The 27,978-nt window shown below is 45.7% G+C and overlaps 1 protein-coding gene and 1 non-coding gene across 4 annotated transcripts; both read left to right on the top strand.

Moving 5' to 3' along the window:
* Window positions 1-966: 966 nt before the first annotated feature.
* LOC121974997 (callose synthase 12-like) lies at window positions 967-9,286 on the top strand. Of its 3 annotated transcripts, none has more exons than XR_006110186.1 (3): window positions 967-6,627; window positions 8,518-8,591; window positions 9,216-9,286. XR_006110186.1 is itself a non-coding variant. In XM_042526346.1 (3 exons), exons 1-2 carry the CDS (start codon window positions 1,669-1,671, stop codon window positions 6,624-6,626), a joined length of 4,878 nt encoding a protein of 1,625 aa, XP_042382280.1. In that variant the 5' UTR covers window positions 1,528-1,668; the 3' UTR covers window position 6,627; window positions 8,518-8,988. The 3 variants fall into 3 exon arrangements, 2 of the variants coding, with proteins under 2 accessions (XP_042382267.1, XP_042382280.1); XM_042526346.1 differs by lacking the exon at window positions 9,216-9,286 and having other exon boundaries at window positions 1,528-2,184; window positions 2,265-6,627; window positions 8,518-8,988; XM_042526333.1 differs by lacking the exon at window positions 9,216-9,286 and having other exon boundaries at window positions 8,518-8,988.
* Window positions 4,255-4,334, top strand: LOC121994996. Its single transcript, XR_006115827.1, has one exon. It is a non-coding gene; the product is annotated as a small nucleolar RNA J33 (small nucleolar RNA).
* Window positions 9,287-27,978: the final 18,692 nt, after the last annotated feature.

Consider the following 27,978-nt stretch of genomic DNA (forward strand, 5'->3'; position numbering starts at 1 on the left):
TTAGGAAAAAACAAGTCTAAAAGTATCCTTGACACTTTTTCTTAAGTAAACATACAAATCCCTAATGTGACAACTTGGAAGTTTCTATCGTATGATTCACCTGCGGAACATACTCTATTGCCAGTGACATAAACCTCCAAAAGAGTACAAGGAGATACGTAAGTAAGTCCTGCTACAGGCCGACCGCTGGCCGCTCAGCCGGGACGTGCCCCACTTGGCTGTGTTGATTAGGACATTCTCTTTTCATTTAACTTTCTCGTATCGGAGGGCTCCTCCTCCAACTGGATATGACACTTGCCTGATAGAGACGGTGACTGGGGGATGCATTATTTGTTTATCTAGTAACCTTATGCTGTTCACTTGGTTTTACTCGCTCGTCCGGGAGTACAACTCATCCAATCATAACTCAGTCGTTCGGCTAACTTGCCTAGTTTATGAACAACGTCTTTTGACCTTCCTTGATTTTAACTTTCATATCAATTGATCTTCTCTATTTTGACTCATCCTTAGTTGGACATCTTTTTCATCCCGATGATTATTTAAATATTATCAATTTGATCGACATTTGCTACCATATAATTAAAATTTATTAAATATTACTATAATATTTTAGTAAAGATTATTACAATATAAAATAGTTTTAGTATGTTATAACAGTTTAAAATAATAGTATTTTAAAAATAAAAACAGACTTAATTGTCTTTTAATATTTATTAAAATAAATGGTCTTTTAATAAAAAAATTACAAGCCATCTTGTAGCCTTGCCCACCTGTCCTCGCAGAAATTTGGTAAGCGGGTATTCCGGTGAGTAAGAAGGTGACAACAATTTTAAACAAGCACGCACAAATATCGAAGCCTCGGGCAGGAGCCCGGACGAAAGTAGGTCCCACTGCACGCCGATTCTTTATTGCTTTAAGGCTGCGGTGGTGATATAAATGACAATTAATCTCCGCATAAAAAAAACGAGGGGAGGAAAAAATGCAGGAAAATTATGGCACTTTACTCAATCGTGTGGAGTTTTGAGGATGAACTCCTGCTAATTTAATTCCTTTTTATTTTTAAATATAGGACAATTTCCTTCTTACTCAACAAGTTTTTTTTCCCTTTTTTTGAAAATATTTTTTAAATTAAGATATAATAAGTTTTGGTCTGTGTCTCTGAGAGCTTAAAAAGATTCCGTGATCAGCGAAGGAGAAGATTGGGAGAGAGAGAGACACTGAGAGAAAGAGAGAGAGGAGAGAAAGAGGGGAAAGCTGCCCGCAGATCGGATGCCCTCATGAGAAATCGCCAACGCGCCGCCCGCCCCGACACGACCACTAACCATGGCCCCCCTACGCTGCCTCCCTTCTCCGCCGGTGGCGGCGTCCGTGGTGGGAGCGACAGCGAGGAAGGCGTCTACAACATCATCCCTATCCACGACCTTCTCGCCGACCACCCCTGCCTCCGCTACCCGGAGGTGCGCGCCGCCATGTCTGCGCTGCTCACAGTGGGGGAACTCCGGACGCCGCCCTTCGTCCCCTGGCACGCTGGTCTCGACCTTCTCGATTGGCTCGGGTTCTTCTTCGGGTTCCAGCGCGACAACGTCCGCAACCAGCGGGAGCACCTCGTGCTCCTCCTAGCCAACGCGCAGATGCGCCTCCAGCTTCCGCAGAACGAGCTCGACCTCGATGTCCGCGTCGCCCGCAGCCTCCGTAAGAAGCTCCTCCATAACTACACATCCTGGTGCTCCTACCTCGGGCGCAAGTCCAACGTTTGGATTCGCAGCAGCTCTGACCCCCGCCGTGAGCTTCTATACGTCGCTCTCTACCTCCTCGTGTGGGGCGAGGCAGCGAACCTCCGTTTTCTTCCTGAGTGCCTCTGCTATATCTACCACAACATGGCTGGTGACCTCGGCCACATCCTGGAGGGTCACATCGACAACGCCACGGGTCAGCAAGCCCTCCCAGCCATTACCGGCGAGAATGCTTTTCTCAACCGTGTCGTGGTGCCTATCTACCAGACCATCAAGGGAGAAGTCGATGCCAGCCGCAATGGCACCGCCCCCCACTCCGCCTGGCGCAATTACGACGACATTAACGAGTTCTTCTGGATTAGCAACTGCTTCGAGCGCCTCCACTGGCCGCCCGATCGCTCCTCGAATTTCTTTGTCATTCCGCCCAATAAGGATCGCGTTGGGAAGACAGGTTTCGTAGAGCAGCGTTCCTTTTGGAACGTCTTTCGCAGCTTCGACCGCTTGTGGGTTATGCTCATCCTTTTTTTCCAGGCTGCTGTCATTGTGGCATGGGGCGGTGAGACGTTCCCGTGGCAGAACCTGCAGACCCGGAACGACCAGGTCCATCTCCTTACCATCTTCATCACCTGGGCTGGCCTCCGCCTCCTCCAGTCCATTCTCGACGCTGGCACCCAGTACAGCCTTGTGACTCGAGAGACCAAGCTCCTCGGAGCGCGTATGGTGCTCAAGAGCTTCGTAGCCATCGCGTGGACTGTGGCATTCTCCGTCCTGTACGCTCAAATTTGGGACCAGAGAGATCGTGACAGACGGTGGTCACAGGCCGCGAATCAGCGGATTGTGAACTTTCTGGAGGCTGCCATCATGTTCATCCTCCCGGAACTTCTCGCTGTCCTCCTCTTCATCCTCCCCTGGGTCCGGAATTTCATAGAGAAAACTAATTGGAGCATTCTTTATGTGCTCACTTGGTGGTTCCAGAGCCGCATCTTTGTTGGCAGAGGGCTCAGAGAATGTTTGATGGATAACCTGAAGTATTCATGCTTCTGGATTATGGTGCTTATTGCCAAGTTCACCTTCAGCTACTTCCTTCAGATCAGGCCGATGGTTGCTCCTACAAAAGCATTGATTGACCTCCCAAATGTACAGTATGAATGGCACGAGTTCTTCAGTCGGACCAACCGGTTTGGTGTGGTCATCCTGTGGCTTCCGATAGTTCTAATCTATCTGATGGATATCCAGATATGGTACTCCATCTTCTCTTCCTTTGTTGGAGCACTAGTGGGCCTGTTCTCTCACCTTGGAGAGATTCGTGATGTGCATCAATTTAGATTGAGGTTCCAGTTCTTTGCTAGTGCATTGAAGTTCAATCTGCTGCATGAGGAACAGCAAAGCCATGGACGTGGTTCATTGCAGAACAGATTCAGAGATGCTGTCAATCGGCTGAAGCTAAGGTATGGGTTAGGGCAGCCATACAAAAAGATTGAATCAAATCAAGTGGGTCCAAGCAGATTTGCACTGATATGGAATGAGATCATTCAGACATTCAGAGAGGAGGATATTATAAGTGATCATGAGGTTGAGCTTCTTGAGCTGCCGCCACACATTTGGAATATCCGGGTGATCAGGTGGCCATGCATTCTACTCTGCAATGAACTTCTGCTTGCACTGAGCCAGGCAATGGAATGGAAGGTTGATGACAGGCAACATTGGCGTCAGATTAGCAAAAATGAGTACAGACGCTGTGCTGTCATTGAGGCCTATGATAGTATTAAGTACCTGCTGATGCATATAATCATAGAAGGAACTGAAGAACATGCTATCATTGCCCGATTGTTTGATGAGTTTGATGGTTGGATCCAGGCAGAGAAATTTACAATCGAATTCAATACTCTCGTTCTGCAGAATATCTTTGACCAACTGGTTATCCTGCTGGACACATTGGTGAAACAAAATAAGGACAAAGCGGTTAACATATTACAAACCCTCTATGACATAGCTACCCGTGACTTTCCCCAAATAAAGAAGACCAAAGAACAACTTAAAGCATTAGGCTTGGCACCAAGGGGCTCAGGCGGCCTGCTCTTTGAGAATGTGGTCGTTTTGCCTGATGAACAAGACGAGAACTTTTACAGGCAGGTAAGAAGGTTGCAGACAATTCTTACATCCAAAGATTCCATGCATAATGTCCCAAAGAATCTTGAAGCTCGAAGGCGTATTGCTTTTTTTAGCAACTCATTGTTCATGAACATGCCTCGAGCTCCTCGGGTGGATAAGATGCAGGCATTTAGCGTTTTGACTCCATATTACAATGAGGAAGTTCTTTACAGCAAAGAGCAGCTTCAGATTGAAACTGAAGATGGCATATCTATCATTTTCTATTTGCAGAAAGTTTATGAAGATGAGTGGGCGAATTTTTTGGAACGTATGCGTCGGGAAGGTATGGTTGATGAAGAGGAGCTCTGGAATAAAAGGTGTAGAGATCTTCGGCTTTGGGTCTCATATAGGGGTCAAACATTGTCACGCACTGTACGAGGAATGATGTACTACTACAGAGCTCTTAAAATGCTAGCCTTCCTTGATTCTGCTTCTGAGATTGATATAGAGAAAGGAGCAACAATATTAACATCACCTGGTTTCTCAAGAAGGAATAGTAATTTGAATGGTTTGCAGGACGGGGGTGAGTCAAAGCGACAAAAATTTAGCAGAACTGGTAGTAGGGTCAGTTTGTTATTTAAAGGCCACGAACATGGGACTGCTATGATGAAATATACTTATGTGCTTGCTTGCCAGATTTATGGAAGCCAGAAAGATAAGAATGATGCACGTGCCAGTGATATTTTATATTTAATGAAAAAAAATGAAGCTCTCCGAGTGGCCTATGTTGATGAAGTAAAGTCAGGTAGGGATGAAGTGCAGTATTACTCCGTTCTTGTAAAATATGATCAACAACTGGAGAAAGAGGTGGAGATATACCGGGTCAGGTTACCTGGACCACTGAAGCTTGGAGAAGGCAAGCCAGAGAACCAGAACCATGCCCTCATCTTCACGAGGGGTGATGCAGTGCAGACGATTGACATGAACCAAGATAATTACTTTGAGGAGACCCTCAAGATGCGCAACCTGTTGGAGGAGTACTCCCACACCTATGGCGCTCGGAAACCAACAATCTTGGGAGTCCGAGAACATGTATTTACTGGTTCAGTCTCCTCCCTTGCTTGGTTCATGTCTGCACAAGAGACAAGCTTTGTTACACTTGGACAGAGGGTGCTAGCAAACCCACTGAAGGTCCGAATGCATTATGGGCATCCTGACGTCTTTGATCGTCTTTGGTTTCTTAGTCGAGGTGGCATTAGTAAAGCTTCTAGGGTCATAAACATCAGTGAGGACATATTTGCAGGTTTTAATTGTACACTCCGTCGTGGCAATGTAACCCATCATGAGTATATACAGGTAGGTAAAGGGCGAGATGTAGGCTTGAACCAGATTTCTATGTTTGAAGCCAAGGTTTCCAGTGGCAATGGTGAACAGACCTTAAGCAGAGATGTTTATAGGTTGGGCCATAGGTTGGACTTCTTCCGAATGCTCTCCTTCTTCTACACAACTGTGGGGTTCTACTTCAACACCATGATGGTGGTACTGACTGTCTATGCATTTGTTTGGGGACGTCTTTATATGGCTCTTAGTGGTCTGGAGAATTCCATCAAAAACACTGCTGACTCGACTAATAATGCAGCTCTAGGTACTATTCTAAACCAGCAGTTTGTTATCCAGCTTGGACTTTTCACTGCCCTGCCCATGATTATAGAAAACTCCCTTGAGCACGGATTTCTACCTTCAATTTGGGATTTCCTGAAAATGCAGATCCAACTTGCATCCATGTTCTATACCTTCTCCATGGGAACGAAGGCTCACTATTATGGGCGGACAATCCTTCATGGCGGTGCAAAATATAGGGCAACAGGCCGTGGTTTTGTGGTGGAACACAAGAAATTTGCAGAGAATTATAGGCTATATGCACGTAGTCATTTCATCAAAGCAATAGAGCTTGGTGTGATATTGACAACATATGCTTCATATAGCCCAGTAGCAAAGAACACTTTTGTTTATATATTACTAACAATTTCTAGCTGGTTTCTGGTGGTATCATGGATCATGGCTCCCTTTGTTTTCAACCCTTCTGGCTTTGATTGGTTAAAAACTGTCTATGACTTTGAGGATTTCATGAACTGGATTTGGTATCCTCGTCTGATTTCGACAACGTCTGAGCAGTCCTGGGAGAAATGGTGGAGTGAAGAAAATGATCATCTCCGGGCAACTGGCCTCTGGGGAAAACTATTGGAGATAGTACTAGATACCCGGTATTTCTTTTTCCAATATGGAATTGTCTATCAGTTAAAAATTTCCAGTGGGAGTCAAAGTGTTGCTGTCTATCTGCTTTCATGGATATTTGTCGTTGCAGCTGTTGGGACTTTTGTCTTAATGGATTATGCTCGAGACAAGTATGCTGCAATGAAACACATAAAATACCGAACCATCCAAGCTTCAGTTATACTCCTTGTGGTATTTGTTATAGTTTTGTTACTGGAGTTTACTTCCTTTGAGATAATTGATATCTTCACAAGCCTATTGGCATTTATTCCAACTGGTTGGGGTTTAATTTCGATTGCTCAAGTGATCAAACCATTCATAGAGTCAAGTGTTCTATGGGATAGTGTGGTTGCTATTGCTCGTCTGTATGAAATACTTTTAGGAGTGTTCATAATGGCACCAGTAGCATTCATGTCCTGGATGCCTGGGTTCCAGGAAATGCAGACTAGAATTCTGTTCAATGAAGCATTCAGTCGAGGTCTTCAGATATCGCGCATACTCACTGGAAAAAAAGAAAATACTATTTGAGGTGACTTTTTTCATTTTACTTCGTGATATATTTCTTGCATTAATATGCTACTTTTCAGTTATACTTGAATGAAAAAAAAAGCCAAGTCTAGCTCAGAATTTTTTGTCACAAAACTTGACCTTTTTTGGCCATATTCTTAAGTTATGCATAATCCACATGACTTCTGACTACTGACTATTGGGTCTAGTAAAACTGATTTTCTAGTTTTTCCTAGAACCCAAAGAAGGTACAGGTTATCATACCAATCTTTTCAAACTATTAGGTTCAGCCATCACTGCTTGTAAATGTAGCCATCACTACAGATAGCATAATAACTTTTGTTTGATTTATTTAGTAGCATCAGGCCAGTGATTCTGTGCTTGGATCTTATACTATTTGATGAACTTATTTTATTGGTTAGCATATATTAACTAATGAATTTTCATGTTTCTCTTACTGTTATAATTCAATAGAGTTTTTTTGACCTGTACAGTTTTTTGTTTTTCCCAAATTGAATATGGATTTTTTTTTTGCCTCAATTTCCCCAGAAAATATATTTGGCTGCAAACAATATGTAAGGACAACTAGTTTCTCAAATTTGTGTAGAGGAAAAAGAAATCATTAAAGAGTTATTTTTATTTGGCATGTGCAAAGGTAAAACATCCAAAAATAATGCATTCTCAATGATTTACCCATTCAATTTCAGGACGAACTAGTCACAAAACTCATGAAAATGATCTATAATTGGCTTGTATTTTTGTAATACTCAAATTTGTTGCAATGTAATTTTTTGTTTGTTATTTATCAAAATGGCACAAATATCCATGTATTTTATTTTAGAAAAGATTGCTACCGTCAATTTTTTGTTGTTTGGTCAACATTTGTCTTCAACTTTCTAAACCATATGGTCGAATTGAATATTTTTTGAAACTATACGGCCCAATAAGGTACACATAGAGCTCAAGCATTTTTGGAGAGTGCTATAAAAATTCCCTCTAAATTTTTATTATATTGTAGGATTTCTCTTATGCTTCACAAACCTATTTAGTCAATACGTCCTGGAACGGGCCAACTCAAGTGGAATAGCAGAAAGATAATCCTTATAAAAGTGAAAAAAAACAAATCTGGAAAAAGAAAAACTAATCCGAGACATGTGTTTTATGATTATATCTAATAAAAATAGTTAAATTGGAACAATGATAAGGATAGGATTTAAAGTTTTAGTCTGCCTAACCAGCAGATTGGATATTTTTGTACATTTGAGTTCAAAAGGAATTTTCTTCCCTATTGGCAGTTTATTTTTTGAGATCATATTTCAGATCAGACTAAAATTGGGTGTTATTCTACCTGATGGCCAAATGTACTGTAGTAAGCTAAGTAGCCAAATGTACTGTAGTAAGCTAAGTATGCTTATTGCTTGACACTGGAGTAATAATGCTTTTAGTAGGACTATGTTCTACTATGTACTTTTCTGAAAAATTAGTTCATGGAAGTTCCTTGAGTGGAATTATGGATCATAAAGTTATTCATTGAAAATGACTGAATGCTAGCACTTGATATGCTGACTGTACTCTTACTACTAGTAGTAACGTTATTAGTGGTAACATCAATCAAATCTAGATGTGGATTCAGAGCTCAGATTTATGATTCAAGTTCCATACGCTGTATTTAGCTGCTTCACAAAATGCTAAAACTGTTGTTACCATCAACAATATAAGATGGAAGTTTGTATGAAGGTTTTTTTGTCCCTACATTTGATCAAAATTGAGCTTCAAAAGAACCATCAATCTGAGACAAACATTTACCATGCTAGCTTTATATCTTTGTTGTTTCATGCACAAATGTAGAATTATTTTATTTAATCACTTATGTTGCATCTGATACTAATACTAATACTATGTTTTCTTGCAGGTAAATTATCACAGCTGTTTTGGTTGGTGAAGGTGATCTTGTCCCGTATGGCACATTTCACATGCAACCTGCAGGTTGAAATGCATCCTACCAAAATTCTAGTTTTGTTTGGAATCTAGTCAGTTATCATTCCTTTGCAAAGGGTTGGTATGTAAATATCTCATTTTGAAACTTGATTCTCCTAGCTATCTTAGGTGCTGGCTTCAGATTTGGGGAATTTATTTTTTTAGAAAAAACTCTGAAGTGGTTCTTGATACTAGCTCTTTATTTTTTCTTCTGAGAAACTTGTTACTAGCAAAAGACATCTATGTTCCACGAGGGCTCCTAGATTAGCACCAACCTAGATGGGCAGTACAAAGGGTATGCATTTTGAATATCGACAAGTACCGATTCCAGTGTACTTTTGCTTCCCTTGAGGCCAACATACCTCTTCCACTCTTGAAAAATATCAAAAATGCTTAATTGGCAGAATGTTCCAGGATATATTTTGTATAGATCAGATTGGCCTTGCTTGCGAAACACACTACCATCCTCATGATCTTTTAATGTTTGCATTCATGTTGAGTCTGATTGCATTCATATTTAATCCAATTGATTAGACTGAGCTGCTAACCTTCTAATGTAATCGTGTGTAGAAATACAATACTCAGAACTCTCATTTTATAATGCCATATACTTTTTGTATATTTTTGAAACAGGACAATCAACATACTGTATAATTATACAAAGAAATACCTTGTAGTACTGCTATTGCTTGTTTGCTAGGCTTGCAAAAGATGACATAAATAAATGGGGAGAAAAAGAGTACAAGCAACAATAAATCATGCTATATTGGCTTGTGAGAACAAGCAAATGTTCTAGAGATGGACTGGATGAATTGACTGCCATGTGATTGCATTCTTATCTCCCACGGTAAGTCTGGTTAACAAAATGAAAGCAAACACGAGTGAAACAGTGATTGTTATATTTATTGATAAATTATTTATCTCAAAAGTTTAAGTCGTTAGGAGGAGAAACACTGTTATGGATATATATCTTCTAGTTTTATATGTGAGCGGATATATTTGGTTGATCTGTTCAAGTCTAACATGAATTAAGGGGGTAATCATGAATTGGACCGGTATTTTGTGCTTACGATGTTATAGTTGATTGATTACGTAGTTTTTCAAATGCTTGAGCATAAAAAAAAAATTGATCATATCCGAAAGTCAAGGAGATGAATATTGGAGATGTGGTACTTCTGTTGACCTCTGATGGACTTCGCTCCCACCTACAACACAAGTAGTGTTAGTACCGAGCCAGGGAAGGAATTTTCGACGATAACCCTTCGATGCTTAAGTCAGTCTTTGACGAGGCAAGAAGCAAAAAACTATAGCACAATAGTGGAAATCGTGAGAAAAACATACCTTTGTCGATATTTGGACCCCCTTTTATATAGGGGTTTTGTAGCTTGTGCGTATGCTTCTCAAAGTGGGCATACTATCTCAAGTTTTTCCTGAAGGGATATGTCAGTAAAGTATTCCTGACACAGTATCTTAATGTGTCGAGTATATCTCTGAAGAGACAGTGGAATTTTTCACCGTACGATCCTCTGTCTAACCATGTTGTCTGTCGACGACACTAACTCCCAAAAGAATGTCGAAGGATATCTTGCTGTATTTGTTGCTTGGTTGAACGGAATGATCGTTCGGCTGAAAGTCCTTTGTAGTGTCGTCCATTGCTGGATTGAGTCGGATGACTGCTCGGTCGGAAGCCCACTGTTGCGCTGAGTGGTAGGGCTGCTCGGCTAATCGGCCTTGATTCATGTCATCCGTCGTTGCGCCAAGCGGAAGAGCCGCTCGGTTTGATTTCTACGCGTCTTTTGAGCGTCGATTTGATTACTGCATGTCGGAGATGGTGGATTGGTGTTTAAGCTCTGGTCGGGCTACGCTCCACCTGATCGGCCAAGACATTCCGTCCGTCGATCGTCTTGATTCTGACCTTCGTTGACTTCCATTGTGACAGCGGGGCGGGGCCTCTCCTTATCATCACATCACAAGCCTCCCCTTCAAGTTTACTCGAACGAGGTTGTAGTCCGACTGACTGATCATTGTGTGTGTAGATTTCCTCCCGATCGACCTTCATCACTGTATGAACTTCGATCAGACTGGGCCTGAACCTCGTTGATCGGCCTCCTGAAGCTTGTCGCTCGGTTTTAGGCATGCTCCCTCGATCCGATCGTGTGGACAAAGGTTTGCACTTGTAGAACCTTTTCCACGGGCAGTCTCGAGTGAGCACGAGTTAGGTTGACGTCATCGCGATTTCTTGGAAAGCATGCAAATCCCCTTTCATTAAGGCAGAACAGGTTCTCATGCCTCCTTTAATTGCTGACCCATGGTAGCACGCCACGTGTCATGCTCACAGCTGCCGCACACCTGACATGACAGACATTGATTGCGACGTTTAGTGGTTTGAATTCAACGATGAGATCTTGTCCTAGGTTTCTGCGACCTAGATCGGACAGCTTTGGTCGATTGAGCCTGGGGTATATGAGCCCGTTGTGTCGTCGTCTTCTCCACGCTTTTGTTGTCGCGTTTTCGACCTTTGTGCTCCTGCGCCCTATGCTCTATGACGATTCTGTGCGTTTTGTCCTCCGACGATCCTCCGTCTCACCTTTTCCTAGTAAGCTCTCTTCCCGCCATCTTTCCTTCCGAGCATTCTGCTTTCCGCTGTCCTGACGATCTTCCGATGAACCTTTCGTATCTTTTTCGATCATGTTTCCTCCCTTTCGCGTCTGTTTTAGCGATGGCCAGTTCCTCACAGTTGTCGGCCTTCATCCTTGGATTCTGGTATACCACCATGGAGTCTATGTTTGACGAGGGCGACGCGGAGGGTCTTAGAAATATCTTCGAAATTTCGTCTGACCATGAGATTATTATATCTTCCACATTCAATCGATCAAATACCCCACCGACCGGATGCATCTTTATGTTCAGGAATCATTTCTCCGTCGGTTTGCGATTTTCTATTCATCATTTCATTATCGTAGTGTGTAAATATTTTCGTATCTCCCTCCCTCAACTCGTGTCGAACTCCTTCCGTCTTCTGTGCGGGGTAGTCGTCTTATTTCGACCGCACGACATCCCTCTTGTCTCTCGAATTTTTCACTATTTTTATTACCTAAAGCTGTCTGAGTCGGGGACCTTCATTTTCCAATCTAGGGTCGGCTTAGTGTTCTTTGATAAAATGGCAACATTCAATAAACATGGGAGGGAGTACTTCTTTTTCTTACGTCTTCTCGAGCGGCTAGAATTCTTGACCTGTTGGTAGCTTGAAATGGCACCTTAACCTCCACTGAAAAACTACAAGAGTTGATCGGACTATTTGGATGTTGCGGCGATTTTGGCTGGTCAGAAGTACAATATGCACAAGCTGTTGCTTGAGAGTGTTCTTTATATTTTCGGCCTAAGTCCGATCCACACCCGGTTGCCGACCAGCCTAGGTAAGATACTTTTTTTCATATTCCTTTGATGCTAGTTTATCTTTCTTTTTATTCTGTAGCCGAAATCATGATGCGTGCGCGGATGGTCGGCAAGGCGAAGCTCTCGGACAATGCGATCGAGGCGACGACTACTAAGGAACTGGCGAGCCGAGGTTTGCGGTCGATCGTCTCTCATGAAGATCTGCTCGGGTTGAGCGAGGAGACGCCCGTGGAAGTGGGCGAAGGTGCCACCAGCCATGTGCCGAACGGAGGGGCCATCCCAAGCACACAGCCTCAGACGAAGCGGCACCCCCTCATTCCCGTCGAGGAATCCTCGGGTTCGGCCTCCTCCGACGTGCCACTGACCAGGCGCAAGAGACGTTGAGCGGAGCTGTCTTCGCGCTTCGCTACCTCGGGCGCGCAACCGGTCGAGAGGGTCGAAACTTCGACTTTGGCCCCGCTCCCAACAACTGTGGAGGCTTCATCGTCTGATCGGACACCCTCCTTGGCCGAGTTGCTGCAAGGGGCCGTGGCCGCATCGTCCGTGGCCTTCATGCCGCCACCACCAAAGCCTGTGGTGGTCCAACGGTCCAACATCTCATCGGCTTCCGGTCGAGAGGCCTCATCCCACTTGGCCTCGAGCGGCCGACGATCTGTTACGTCGATCCTCCATCTGTCAATGGAGGACTACAGTGAGCCGAGCGCCCAATCCCGAATCCCCTAGCATCAAATCCTTATTCGGGGGTTGCTTGTTGAAGTCTGGGAAGACGTCCGGGCCTGTGCGGCAATGCTACCTTCGGGCGCCCTGGCTAACAGTCATACCCAAATGACCACCGGGATAAGTTCATTAATGTAAATTCATGGCTTATCTCCGTTCGACTATAACCTTTTCCTCTTTTACTTGCAGTACAGGCTGGCATTCTTGGAGGACGAGTTCAAGAAACTCAAAGTCTCGAGCGACGTCTCCTCCTCCCAAGGGCCATCGCTCTTTGAGGTCGAGAAATTGAGGGCCGACCTAGAGAGGAGCAATAAGCTTCTGGAGGCCGAGCGAAAAAAATCCGTAGATCAAAAGGTAATGCTGACCCGGTTCAATAAGCAGGTCATCACATTCGATAAGAAAATCGAGTCGGCCACCGCTAGGAAGCAACAGGCCATCGACGACCTCTAATTGAATAAGGAGGCCCGGAGCCTGGCCCAGAAGTTTAAGGAGATCGAGGATTTTTTGATGGTCGAGCGTAACAGTCGCTCGGCTAAGGAAAAGTCCCTCCGCAATCAGGTGGCCTCCAAGGATGTCGTGCTAGCCGTCGTCGCCAAGGACGAGCTAGCGGGCTCCCGCGCGGCGTTGCGTATCTATCAGGGCGCCGAAGGGAGTAGGTTTGAAACCATGAAGCAGACCTACCTCCGTTCGGATGCGTTTTGTGACAAGTTCATCGATCGGACCCTTCGACTGTTCAACTTGGTGATCGAAGGGACGATCGGTCAGCTTCACGAAGGGAGCTACTTGTAGGTCGTTGTGATCAGTAAGGTCATAAGCCAGGAAAAGCTGATCGCCACTCTGCCGGGCAACGTGCTAGATGTTGGTGCAGCGGGGCCGGCATGAGGGGAAGGGTGAATTGCCTGTAAATAAAAAAAATACTCTCCTCAAGGCTTTTCAACTCAAAAAATAATAACAACAATAAAATATAAATTAGCTGTAATAAAAGAGAGATTGGAAATTTAACTTGATTACAACTCAGGGGGTTGTTAATCCAAGGTAGTCGAACAGTTCCACTGGAATGTCTCCTTCACTGTAGGCGGAGAAGCCTTTTTTACACATTAAGAACGCTCAGAAGTTGCTAGGAACTTAATACAGAGTTGAATTGATAATTTTCTAACTCCAGGGGCCTTTATATAGTTTCTGGAAATCCTATTTTGAGTGTTGAGGGCGCCTCCAACGAGGATGAGGGCGGCTCCAGCAAGGGTGTGCGGATAAAATTTTATCCGCGCGCAAACACTCGAGTTGACCCAGTTAAAGGTGTCTTCAACACTGTTGAATGCGCCTTCAATGTTGAGGGCGCCTTCAATATTGAGGGCGCTCTCAACACTGTTGAGGGCGCCTCCAATGACTTCTTCAGTTTTTCTTTATCTTCATGAAGGCTTCCAAAGTTCCAATTGCTTGGGTGATTTTGGCCAACCGAAATAGGGTTCACCCGAATCCAATTTTCGGCATTCTCCTCAAGCAAACTTTCGTCCTGGCTTCTCGTCTCTTGAACGCCGTGCATGTTCTTCTCGTCCACCGGTATATTCTTTCGCAGCTCTTTCGTTCTTCGGACGTATCGAGCCCGTCGACTCCCGTCCTGTGTCGTCCTTCTCGCTAGCTGCGTCTTCTGCTCGACTTCCTGCGCTTCTAAGCTCATGCACACTTAGATACATGGATCAAATAACAAGCAGGATCTAACTTAATTTGGTTGATCATATCAAAATAACCACGGAGTTCAACACTAGATTACTTAGAGTGAGATTGAGGGTTTGATATTTAGTAATTCCCCCTTTTGTAAACCTTTTCAAATATTAATGCATGTCATATCGTTCGGCCAAGCTTTTCCCTTTTTTTGTTTTGACCTTCTCTCTCTGGTATTACAATCTCATAATTTTTTCGATCGGCAGTAGCTTATGTGTATGTCTATTCGATTCCCTCCAAGTGCGGAGCTTACAGTATTTTAGTACACACTATTCTGAACGGACAGTTCTTCTGTAAATTTGGGGGCTTGGGCAATCCTTATCCGCAACTAACTGTTCGACAACCCATGTAGACTTGGGCCCATTATTATCGTGTGGCTATTTGGTGAAGCCCCGGACTTACTGTTTTCACTCGATAATTTGAAACAGGCTCGCGTTTAACGTCGCCACTCGACGATTTGGTGAAAATTCGAGTTTAACGTTATCGTTCCACGGTTTGGAATAGACCCGCGTTTAACGTCGTCGCTCGATGATTTGGTGAAGATTCGAGTTTAATGTCGTCGCTTGACCGTTGGTGGAGATGAGAGTTTAATGTCGTCATTCGATCGTTGGTAGAGACGAGAGTTTAAGGTTGCTGCTCGACCATTGGTGGAGATATGCGTTTAACGTCGTCGTTCGACGGTTGGTGGAGACACGCGTTTAACGTAGCCGCTTGATGGTTGGTGGAGACACGCGCTTAACGTCGTCGTTCGATGGTTTGTATGCACTCGTACCCGGGTTTAAGGTCGTCGCTCGACCATTGATGGAGACGAGAGTTTAATGTCGTCATTCGACCGTTGGTAGAGACGAGAGTTTAAGGTTACTACTCGACCATTGGTGGAGATATGCGTTTAATGTCGTCGTTCGACGGTTGGTGGAGACATACGTTTAATGTCGTCGCTTGATGGTTGGTGGAGACACGCGCTTAATGTCGTCGTTCGATGGTTTGTATGTACTCGTACCCGGGTTTAAGGTCGTCTCTCGACCATTGATGGAGACGCATTTAAAAGAGTCCTTTTGCTTTTTTATTCAAACTCTGTCCTACATTTGGCAAACATACAACTGCTACGAAATACAGGATTTGCTTGCGCACATCTCATCCAACCCTGTAGGGTTAAAGATGGTTTACGCTCCAAGGCCTATCGAGTTGTCTCCTTTCTTCGTCTTTTAAATAGTAGGCGTCCGAACGGAGCTTCCGTACGATCTTGAATAGTCCTGCCCATGGTGCCTCAAGCTTGACAACATCGCCGATTGACTTCACTTTCTTTCAGACGAGGTCACCGACCTGGAAGGATCTCGGGATCACCCATCGATTGTAATTCTGCTTCATACGTTGCCGATGGGTTGTTAACCGAACGATGACTTTTGCCCTTGTCTCGTTCACCAAGTCGAGCTTCATCAACCTTCGTTTGGTGTTCCTTTTGTCGTATTGCTGCACCCGCTCGTATTCTACCCCGACCTTCATTGGGATGACTGCTTCGCCGTCGTATACCAATTAAAATAGGTTACGCCGGTCGCCTCTTTTGGAGTCGTGCGGAGAGCCCATAGCACGCTGGGGAGCTCGTCAACTCGGCTGCCTCCCATGTGGTCGAGCCAAGCGCGCAAGACTCTGAAGATTTCTCGATTGATGACTTTCGCTTGCCCGTTGCCTTGGGGATAGGCTACTGAGGTGAAGGACTCTTGGATGTCATATCCTTCATATTATTATTCTTTGAGCTCCCGACCAACAAACTGCCTTTCGTTGTCGGACATGAGTCTATGCGGGATCTCGAACCGGCAGACAATGTTTTGCCAAATAAATTTGGTAACCATCCGCTTTGTGATTCTTACAAGCGGCTTGACCTTTATCCCTTTCGAGAAGTAGTCCACCGCCACTAGCAGAAACTTTCACTGACCAGTTGCCATAGGAAAAAATTTCACGATGTCCATGCCCCACTGGTTGAACGGGCACGATACTGTGGATGCTTTCATCTCCTCGATCGGTCGGTGTGACATATTGTGATACTTCTAGTAAGATAGGTAAGTCGCCACCGTCCGGGCGACATCCTCCTGAAGGGTCGGCTAGAAATATCCAGCCAAAAGTATTTTTTGAGCCAATGCACGACCGCCCAGATGATCTCCGTAGGAGCCTTGGTGTACCTCGTTCAGGATGTAATTGATGTCTTTCGGTCCAACACATTTGAGTAGGGGTCGGGAGAAGACTTTCTTATAGAGTTGGTCATCGATCAAATTGAACCGATCGACCCTCTTTTTTATCAGGTGAGCCTCCTCCGGATCAGCAGGTACAGTTCCTGAACGCAAGAACTCTATTAGGGATGCCCTTTAGTCGTTCGGGAAGGTGATTTCCTCCATTCGGTTGATGTGTACCACTAGTGAAACTTGCTCGATCGGCTGATCTATGATAATCGGCGTTGACAAACTGACCAGCTTTGCTAGCTCATTCATCGCGTTACTTTGGATTTCTATAACAAAATTCGCCAAGGCTTGAGTCTTGATCATCGCTCGGAGTTGATATTGGATGTCGAACTTGCTAAGTTCGGTCGTTCACTTGATTAGTTGTTTAGATGTTTCAGGATTGAGAAGGACTTTTCCAGAGCGCTGTTAGTTATCATTATTATTGAGTGCGCTAGGAAGTACGGGCGAAGCCTCCGCGCGGCGAATACCAATGCATAGGTCAATTTTTCGAGACCGGTGTAATGAGATTCAACACCCTTCAATATATGACTCAGAAAATATACAGGTTGCTGATCTTGATCGTTCTGCCTGACTAAAGCTGATTCAACGACATGTTCGTTGGATGACAAATATATCCAGAGCGGCTCACTCGCGACTGACTTGGCTAACATAGATAGTGAGCTAAGATACGCCTTCAGTTCCTTCAGCGCTCGGTCGCACTCGACGTCCCATTGAAATTTTGTGACTCTGTGCAGTATCTTGAAAAATGACAAGTTTCGATCCATGACTTAGATATGAATCGAGATAATGCCGTGATTCGACCGGTCAGTCTTTGAACTTCCTTCAAATTTCGAAATGGGGACATGTTCTACAAAGCATGGACCTTGCTAGGGTTGACTTCGATGCCCTGCTCGGGGACAATGTAACCTAGAAAGCGATCGCTCTTAACATCCGACAGGTTTCGTTGATGTCTGCGCATAGGTCAGCAGCTCGGAGGGATTTGATGAGTATGTCGTTGACGTATACCTCCATATTACGGTCGATCTGCCGTCAGAACACTTTATTCATTAGTCTATGGTAGGTGGCTTCGGCATTCTTCAGTCTGAATGACATTACATTGTAGCAATATGTGCCGTCAGTCGTGATGAAGCTGACCTTTTCTTGATCCCCGCTGGTGAGCGGTACTTGATGGTATCCTTGATACACATTGAGCATACAGATCAACTCGCAGTACGCCGTCGAGTCCACCAGTTGATCTATCCGGGGCAGCGGATCGAAGTCTTTGGGCATACCTTTTTTAAGTCGCGGAAGTCGATGTAGACCCACTATTTATTGCCAGGTTTGGAGACTAGCACCATATTGGTTAGCTAGCTTGGAAATTGAACCTCCCTAATGTGGCCGACCTCCAATGACTTTTCTATCTCTGCCCGGATGATAACGTTCTGCTCGACACTGAAGTCTCGTTTTCTTTATTTGACCGGTTGAGCGTTCGATCGGATGTGGAGCTCATGCTGGGCCACGGTTGGGGAGATGCCGGGTAACTCATGTGTTGACCAGGCGAACACATCGTGGTTTTTCCTGAGACGGGCGATCATCTCTGCCTTTTTCTCCTCTTTTAGGTCGGCAACCACGAAGGTCGTGGCTTTCGATCGGTTGGTATGGATCTGAACCTTTTTTTTTCATATACAAAGGTGAGAGGTTTCTCGGTAATAGCATTTACCTGATTACCTCTAGCCGTACAGCTTTCTGCGCTACTTTGACATCGATTTTGATCATTTCCACATAGCAGCGTCGAGCGGCCAGTTGGTCGCCCTTGACTTCACCCACCTGATCGTCCACTAGGAATTTTATTTTTTGGCAGTAAGTGAATATTGCCGCCCGAAATTCGTTGAGGGTTGATTGACCCAATATAACGTTGTAGGTCGATCGCGTGTCCACAACTGTGAAGTTGGTGGTCCGAGTCCTCCTCAATGGCTCCTTTCCCAACGAGATGACCAATCTTGCCTGGCCAATCGGCAAGACTTCATTGCTCGTGAATCTGTAAAGTGGGGTCGCCATGGACAGTAGCTCGCTGCAATCTATCTGTAGCTGATTGAATTCTTTTTTAAAAATGATGTTCACCGAACTTCCTGTATCGACGAAGGTCTGGTGAATGGTGTAGTTGGCGATCATCGCTCGAATGATCAAAGCATCATTATGAGAGATTTCAACTCCTTCCAGATCGCTGGGGCCGAAGCTGATCTGAGGTCCTTCGGCCTTCTCTTTGTTGCACCTGACGACATGGATCTCTAACCGCCGAGCGTATGATTTCTTGGTCCGATTGGAGTATCCGTCGGTCGACCCTCCGACAATCATGCCTATCTCTTCCCTAGAAGCGTTGTTTCTATTTTCCTCTTTTCGGATTGACGATCTATTCCGCTCGGCCGGGATCCTGGAGGGATCGGTTTCTTCCCTTCACTGATGGTGATGGCGCTCGGGCTCCCTTCTCTCTTCTCGTTGTTCAGTTGAGCGGTGGCGATCCCGTCGATCAGGAGATGGGGAGCGACGACGATATTCCCTGGGGGCTGGTCGACTGACGATTGACATCAGTTCTCAGCAGTCCCGTGTGTTGTGCGTTGCCGACTGGTGGAACGACCAAAACATAGACGTTCATACCTTGTCATTGGGCGCCTTAGCCGATCAGACGTCACATGCTGTATGGCGTATGCCCTAGTCTCTTGGTGCAATCGTGCCCCTTCAGCTCTCGGCCATTTAGGCGGCAGATGACTGCTAGTCAGTTGATGCTCGGTCGGCGCCAAATGCTCGATCGACGCCTTCTTTCTTCTAGCGTCCTGTGTCTCTTCCACGTTGATGTATTCATTGCCCTTTTCAACTTGTGGTTGAAGTCCCGGGGCGACGTACGGATGAGCGACGAAAGAAGTCCCCTTCGACGAGTCCCTGGGTGAAGACATTCATCATGCTCTCGGACGAGATCGAGGGGATGTCCATGGCCATTTGGTTGAAGCGCTAGATGTATACTTGGAGCGCTTCCTTGGACCCTTGTTTCAGAGCGAAGAGACCGACGCTTGTCTTCTGGTAGCATCGGCTGTTGGCGAAGTGGTGCTGGAAGGTGGCTCAAAAGTTTTTGAAACTTTGTATCGAGCCATCCGACAGTCTTTTGAATCAGCGTTGCGCTGATCCAGATAGAATCATTAGAAAGACTCTGCACTTTACTCCGTCCGTGTACTGGTGCAGCGTAATCTCATTATCGAATCGATCTAGATGATCATCTGGGTCGGTCGTCTCGTTGTACGTCCCGATCGCCAACGGGGTGTAGTGCTGAGGTAGAGGGTCTTGTAAAATCTCCTCTGAGAACTTCTTGTTGATTCGTTCGGGAGACGCGATGCTTCGGGACGCTTTTCCTTTTCATGCGTCCCGAACGGGCGCTTCGTCAGAAGATGATCCCCGCTGTTGATACGCTTAGGCTATCTCCGAGGGGGGGGGGGGGGGGTTGGAACAGAGTCTGATGGAAGGGGATCAGCGCGGGTGGTGCTTCCCCTTGTGTGCCAATCGGTCTTCGGTTCTGCTCCCATACAAAGAGTTGCTCCGCTCGGTATTCTTGCACCGCTCGCCGATCAACCACCGAGGTCACAGGTTACGGTGCAGGCCGATTGGCTATCGTCTGTTGTTGTTATTGCTTCATCATTTTTGCTGTCTGTGCTTGCATGAACATCTCCAACTCCTCTTGAGTGAGCGTTACGGTGGTAAGCCGTCCAGCGTCTTCCATTTCTTCGGCTCGGATTCAGGTGACGTTCCCACAGACGGCGCCAATATGATCTTGTCTGAAAGTCGAGGACGGATGCTAGGGACATGGTGTTTTTGCTGACTTTCGATGGACTTCGCTCCCATCTGCAACATAAGCATTGTCAGTGCCGAGCCAAGGAAGGGGTTCTCAGCGATGACCCTCCGACATTCAAATCAGTCTCCGGTGAGGCAAGAAGCAAAGAACTGTAGCACAACAATGGAAATCGTGAGAAAAGCATACATCCGTCGATGTCTGGATCTCCCTTTATATAGGGTTCTTGTAGCGTGTGCACACGTTTCTCAAACGGGCACGCTATCCCAAGCTTTCCCTGAAGGGATATGTCAGTTAAGTGTCTCTGACACAGTACCTTAACGGACCGAGCATATCTCTGAAGTGATAGTGAAAGTTTTTGTCGTACGATCCTCTGTCTGAACATGTCGTCCGTCGATGACACTAACTCCCAAAAGGATGTCGAAAGATATTCTGTTGTGTCTGTTTCTTAACCGAATGAAATGATCGCTCGGTTGAAAGTCTCCTGTAGTGTTGTCTGTTGTTGGTCCGAGCGGGATGGGCGTTCGGCCGGAAGCCCGTTGTGTTGGTGCGGTAAGCATCCGACGATCAAACCTAAGTTTTGATAATGACAAAAGGTTCAAAGTTAAGGTCATTTGTTATCTAACATGCTTAAATGAATTTACAGTAAAGTCCTAAGTGTACTTAGGTAAAAGTCCTAGCTGCGGTTAGGCAGGTGGAAAATCCTAAGAGTGGTAACCTTAGGTGGAAAGTCTTGGCGGGTCGAGGTTTTCGGGCAAAAGTCTTAGAGTCGAGGACTCTAGGTGGAAAGTCTTGATGTCGTGAACCAGGTGGAAGACTGGACGGGTTGTAGAGCAGACGTCCAACAGAAAGTTCTAAAGTCTCAGACACTGAGCAAAAGTCCAGTTGGTTTGGAGGATCAACTGAGACCCTCAACAGGTTTTATAAGACATATTTGAGCAACAACAAAGAAATAACTTAAATATATGATCTTTCTTCCGTGTGCTGTTAGAAAAATGTTCTGATAAAGTTGTGACAAGACTCCGACAACTCGAAGCTTTAAAGTTTACTATTTTCATTATTGGTATAACTTTCGTTACGATTTTACTGTACTTAATCGCTGTATTATAAACTGTAATATTTTCGGATTGATAGTGATTGCCCAAAGTAAACGCTCAACGAACGTGAGCCTTGAAATAGGAGTCGCCCCAGGTTCCGAACTAAATAAAAACTTGGTGTTTGCATATTTGCATTATTATTTACTTTTCCATTGCGTTTTACTCTTAATCTTTTCCGAAATGAAAGTGAAAGCCACGGGCGCTATTCATCCTCATCTAACGCTTTTGATCTAACAATTGGTATCAGAGCGGGGTCGCTTTGAATTAGTGAAACCACCATTCAATCAAATTTTTAGTGGTAGTTTTTTAATTTTTCGGAGTCGATTGGAATCGATAAAATCATCGGTTTCCGATTTATTTTTTTCTTTCGTAATTGAATTTTTCCTCGAAATTGGTGCAACACTACTCGAATTCATGTTTTAATTTCTTAATCTCGTACTACTAATCCAAGACAAAGTCTTGGAACAAGTTTTTTATTTTTGTGTGTGTGCAAGATATTTTTTTTTCAACAATGGCCCATCAAGAAGGTTATAGCACAACCCGCTCGCCGCTCTTCTCCGGTGAAAACTTCAGCTACTGGAAGGGCCGAATGGAGTTCTATCTCCAAACTCAATTTGAGATGTGGATGATCATCAAGACTGACATCACACTTCGACTCGATGACTCAGGAAAACCACTATCATGTGAGAATTGGGACGCAAGTACCATAAAGAAGGTCGAAGCCAACACAAAAGCTACATGTACCCTTCAATGTGGTCTAACAAAGGAGGAGATGAATCGAATTGGACCATTCTTAAGTGCCAAAGACTTATGAGAGAAGTTGATTGAACTACATGAAGGGACTTCCGACACAAAAATAAGTAAAATGGATCTGATTTTTAATAAATTATATAACATTAAATTGCAGGAGGGTGAAACAGCAAGTCAATTGCATACACGCATCCAAGATCTCCTCAACGGTCTCCACACAATCGGATAGAAGGTGGAGAACCGTGACGTAATCATGTATGCGTTAAACAGTTTTTCGAGGAATATCTTGTGGGCATCCATGGTAGATGTTTACAAGGTATCCAAGGATCTTGCTTTAATTAAGTTAGACAAACTTATTTTGAATTTGAATTACACGAACAGATTAATACACGCTCTATCGAAAAGGGTATTGCCTTGATTGTAGGTGCAAGTAGAACCCAGGAAGCAAAAATAAAGCGTAAAATCGAACCAGAGTCCGAAGAACCGGAGTCAGAAGATGACGACGATGAGATAGAAGCCGAACTCGTCAACCTAGTACACAAGCTCTACAGAAAGGAGAAGGGTTCACAAAGACGGATATCAAGAAGATGGTTCAATCCAAAAAGGTACAAACGAGTCCAAAGGTAAAGTTCGAAGTAACCTACTACGAGGGCAATCAAAAAGAACACATCAAGGCCAATTGTCCAAACTTAAAAGAAGTAAAGAAGCAGAGGAAGAAGAAAGCACTGCAGGCAACATGGGACGAGTTCTCTTCAGAAGACTCCGACGAAGAGCTCAAACAGACGAGCTTTCTTGTACTGACGGTCCGGGAACACATCGACGAATCAGAGACCGAGCGAATCAGAAGCCGAGTCCGAGCGAAGCCACGAATCCGTATCCGTTTCCGAAGAACCCAAACCCACTGTAAGAAATTCACTGCATAATTTAGTTAATTATTTAATGCGTAAGTTAGCTAAATCAAATGTCCGGGTCAAATCACTTCAAAAGAAGGTAACAACCTTAAAGAAATGACTAACCCTAGCTCCTTGACTGATCTCATTCAGACTGGAACCTCAACTCAAGTCCAAAAGTTTGAGGAAGAGAATTTTAGCCTGAAAAATCAAGTTAAAGAACTAAAGGACACGTTGGAACGATTTACTTTGGACTCCAAGAATCTTGATTTGATTCTTGGAAAATAACGAACCGTTTACAACCGATCCGGACTCGAGTTTAAGGCTAATAGAAAATACAAATCTTATTTATCCCTTGTTAATCGAAATAATAGAAAATTAGTCCAAACATGGATCCCCAAGTCAAACTTGGTTAATCAAGTTGGACTTGGACACTATTGGGTCTCTAAGGATCAAGTTCATTACCTTGATAGACCCTATCAAGGCTATGATCTAGAGAGATTCAATAGAAAAATTATTTTTTATCAACAGATAGAATTGTTTGATAATTACTTTTATTGTTTTTATTATACATGCTTAGATTAGGCTAAATAAAGACCTAGGTGTAATTTATACTTGACTAGTTAGACCTAGGGGTTTCAAAAGGAAAGTTAAATATCCAATTTTTTTGAACAACTTTGTCTATAAGTGGTGAATGATCTTATACTCAAGAAGACCTAGTGCCTCACCACAACTTATAAGTCAATATTTGAAATGTATATTTAATTAACTAATTGAAAAACCTGAGTCTAACCCAAATGTAAATTAATCCTTAGACATAATTTAAATCAAAGATATAATTAACCATCTCACAAAATATATAAGGTTTTGATCCGGTGGTAAGAGTCCGGGATCCCCTAACGAGAGGTCAACACCACGTGTAGGTCAAAAGGCCAGGTGGTCCGTCGAAGAAGGATGAGCCGACCGGACTCATGAGAAAAGGGCAAGCCGATCGGTCTGCCAGTAAACATCTGATAGTAAAAGGTACCCTGACAGGGATCGGGGTTCCGACGCTCAATGAAACAGTAAATAATGACCGAGCGGAAGGCCTAAGAGAAGGCAGGACGTAATGGGTGAGCCGCCCGGCCGGCGCAGGGAATTATGGCCGTCCGGACGGCGCTCTTCGTCTAGCCGGTCGGACGGACGTCCTGGCCGGCGGTGGGTAAATAGGGACAGGAACACCTGCTGACAGCCGTTAAGTCATATGGCTAGCCCATACTCTTAGACTGACAACGGGGTGTCCTGTTGTCCCATCGAAGGCAAGATGAGACTGTTGAAGTATGGCGTCAGGTAAGCTTTCTGACAAACCCATACCGAGGTATGGGCTGCGGACACGTACGCGCCTCGGTGGGCGTGTAGAAGCTCTTTCACCGCTCTATATAAAGAGTCGCAGACTTCGCCGGAGGTACGCGAGATACAAGCTTTGGAGCTACTGTTTCCTCCACTTGCTTACCTGACTTGAGCGTCGGAGGGTCGCCGCCGGGAACCCCTTCCCGGCCCGACTTCTGTGCAGGTTCGCCGGAGCTTCGTGAGACTAGCTGGAGATCTACATCAGCAACCCGGAGAGCGTCACGTGCCCAGCGTCCGTTGATTCAGCGTTCGGATAGGATCAAAATTGGCGCCGTTTGTGGGAACGCTCCTGCATCCGAATGGGAACAATGGACGAGGCTGGACGACAACACACGGTGATGCTTTCGAACGAGGAACTCGATGCTCTGATCGAGATAAGGGTTGCCAAGCTCGTGGAGCAAAAACAGAAAGCCACAGCCGAGCGGCCGGAGCAGCAAGCAACATCAGCGTCTGGTGGTCGAGCGGAAGCACCACCGGCCACCGTTGCATTTCATCGAGCCCTATTCCGCACCCCTGAAGCTGTACCAGCTCATAGAGATACGGGATCTTCTTCGGATGAAATGCCTAGACGGGATGACAGAAAGGGGAAAGCCCCCCGAGCGGACGCATCACCCGAGAGGATTAATCGCCAATTTTCATAGGCTATTCTGCGAGATCCTCTGCCGAAGCACTATGTGCCTCCGACGATCGGCGAGTATAATGGGACAACCGACCCAGATGATCATCTGTGATCATCTGGGTAAGTTTGATAACACAGCTACGCTCCATCAATACACAGATGGAGTAAAATGCCGAGTTTTTCTTACCACTCTTTCGGGATCGGCTCAACGGTGGTTTCAGAGGTTGCCGGACGGATCCATCACTAGCTTCAAGGAGTTCCGAACAGCCTTCCTCTACCATTTTGCGAGCAGTCGACGCTACCAGAAAACAAGCGTGAGCCTGTTCGCCATCAAGCAAGAAGCCCGTGAATCGCTCCGAGCTTACATCCAGCGGTTCAACAAAGTGGCGATGGACATTCCAACGGCCACCTCGGAAACCATGATGAATGCCTTCACACAAGGCCTAGTGGATGGAGATTTCTTCCGATCACTCATCCGAAAGCCGCCCCGAGACTATGATCACATGCTACACCGGGCGAACGAATACATCAACGTGGAAGAAGCGCAAGCGGCCAGGAAAAAAGAAACTCTAACCAAGCAGACTCCCCCTGCCGAGCGGAAACAGCACGCCGCTCATCAGCCGCCTAGAGGACCAAGGGCCGAAGCAATCCGATCCCCCCACGCCAGGTCCCAGGTGCAAGAGGTAGCTGCCGCTCGGCCCAAGACAAAGAAGAGATGGACCCCGATGTTATGCTCCTTCCACCGGACGGATACGCACAACATAAGGGATTGTCGAAGTCTTCCCTTCGTGACTCATCCTGTGCCTCGGAATGCCGGACGACGGTCTCCCTCAGTCGACAGGCGACAGAGAACTCATGAAGCCGATCGGACGCGAGCTGATAGGCCACAGCAGCAACAGACTCCCGATCGGCATCGTTCTCTAAGGCAGGAGAATCGCCGAGCGTCCAGAGAACGGTCCCGACCGTCCGCTCGGGAAGAGGAAAATAGAAGCAATACTTCCCGAGGCGAGCTTAACGTTATTGCTGGCGGGCCGACCGTAGGAGATGCCAACCGAGCTAGAAAGGCGAGCGTCCGGCAGCTCCAGATTCATGCAGTCGGCTGTAGCCAAGAACGAGCGGAAGGACCCGAAATTAGTTTCGGGCTCGGGGACTTGGAAGGAGTTGAAGTACCCCACGACGATGCTCTGCTCTGCTCATCAAAGCGGTAATAGCCAATTACACTATTCACCGCGTATTTGTTGACACAGGGAGCTCAGTCAACATCATATTCAAGAAGCCGTTCGATCAGCTGCAAATTGATCGAGCCGAGCTGTTACCCATGACAACTCCGCTCTACGGGTTTACGGGTAACGAAGTTCAGCCGGTCGGACAGATCCGCCTGGCTACCTCGCTGGGAGAAGAGCCGCTCAGGAGGACAAGGACAACAAACTTCGTGGTGGTCGACTCTCCCTCGTCCTACAACGTCATTTTGGGACGACCAGCGCTCAGCGAATTCCGAGCGGTCGTCTCAACATTCCATCAGAAGATCAAGTTCCCCGTGGAGGACAAAGTGAGAGAAGTACGGGGAGATCAACTAGCAGCTCGGCGATGCTACATCGAGATGGTCCGAGCAGAAGCCAATTCCGCTCGGAAGGCGCCCAGGATCGAGGTAAACGCCATCACTGAAAAGCCACCCTCTTTAATTTATGAAGAAAAAGAGGAAGTGCAGATTCACTCAACCCGATCGGAGGCCACAACTTTTATTGCATCTGATCTGGAGGAGAAGCAGAAAGAGGAGCTGATCCAATGCCTCCGGAGAAATCATGATGTCTTTGTCTGGTCGACACATGAGCTGCCCGGAATTTCACCAAGTATTGCGCAGCATGAGCTCCACGTCCGACCGGACGCTCGGCCAGCCAAGCATAGAAAAAGAGATTTCAGCGCCGAACAGAATGCTATCATCCGGGCGAAGGTGGAGAAGCTTCTAGAAGCCGGCCATATACGCGAAGTGCAGTTCCCGAGATGGTTGGCGAACGTAGTATTAGTCTCCAAGCCGGGCAACAAGTGGAGAGTATGCATAGATTTCAGGGATCTCAACAAAGCTTGCCCGAAAGACTTTTATCCCCTGCCCCGGATAGATCAACTGGTGGACTCTACGGCCGGCTGCGAATTAATATGTATGCTCGACGCTTACCAAGGCTATCATCAAGTGCCGCTCGCCCGTGAGGATCAAGAAAAAGTCAGCTTCGTCACGGCCGACGGCACTTATTGCTATAATGTGATGCCGTTCGGATTGAAGAATGCGGGAGCCACATATCAACGCTTGATGAATAAAGTATTCAGAGAGCAAATTGGGCGAAATCTGGAAGTGTATGTGGACGACATTCTCATCAAATCCGTTCGAGCAGCCGATCTCTTCAAAGATATGGAGGAAACCTTCCGAACGCTGCGCAAATATGGAGTCAAGCTAAATCAAGCAGAAAATCAGCAGCTGATGAGTTAGCCAAACTCGCGAGCTCAATAACGTCGGTCGCCATTCAGCAGCCAATTGAAAAAGTACTGTTGGTGGCGCACGTCGACCGGATGGAAGGCCTCACATTTCCAAGCGACTGGCGGACACCCATCATAGAGTTCCTCCGCTCGGGCGCCACACCATCCAATGAGTATGAAGCCCAGCAACTAAGGAGGAGAGCCGGTCGGTTCACACTCATCGGCGATCAGCTTTACAAAAAGGCTTTCTCACGCCCGTTGTTGAAATGCGTGAGCTCGGAGGACTCAGCTTACATCCT

The sequence above is a fragment of the Zingiber officinale genome, chromosome 1B, assembly GCF_018446385.1.
Source record: "Zingiber officinale cultivar Zhangliang chromosome 1B, Zo_v1.1, whole genome shotgun sequence".
NCBI lineage: Eukaryota > Viridiplantae > Streptophyta > Magnoliopsida > Zingiberales > Zingiberaceae > Zingiber > Zingiber officinale.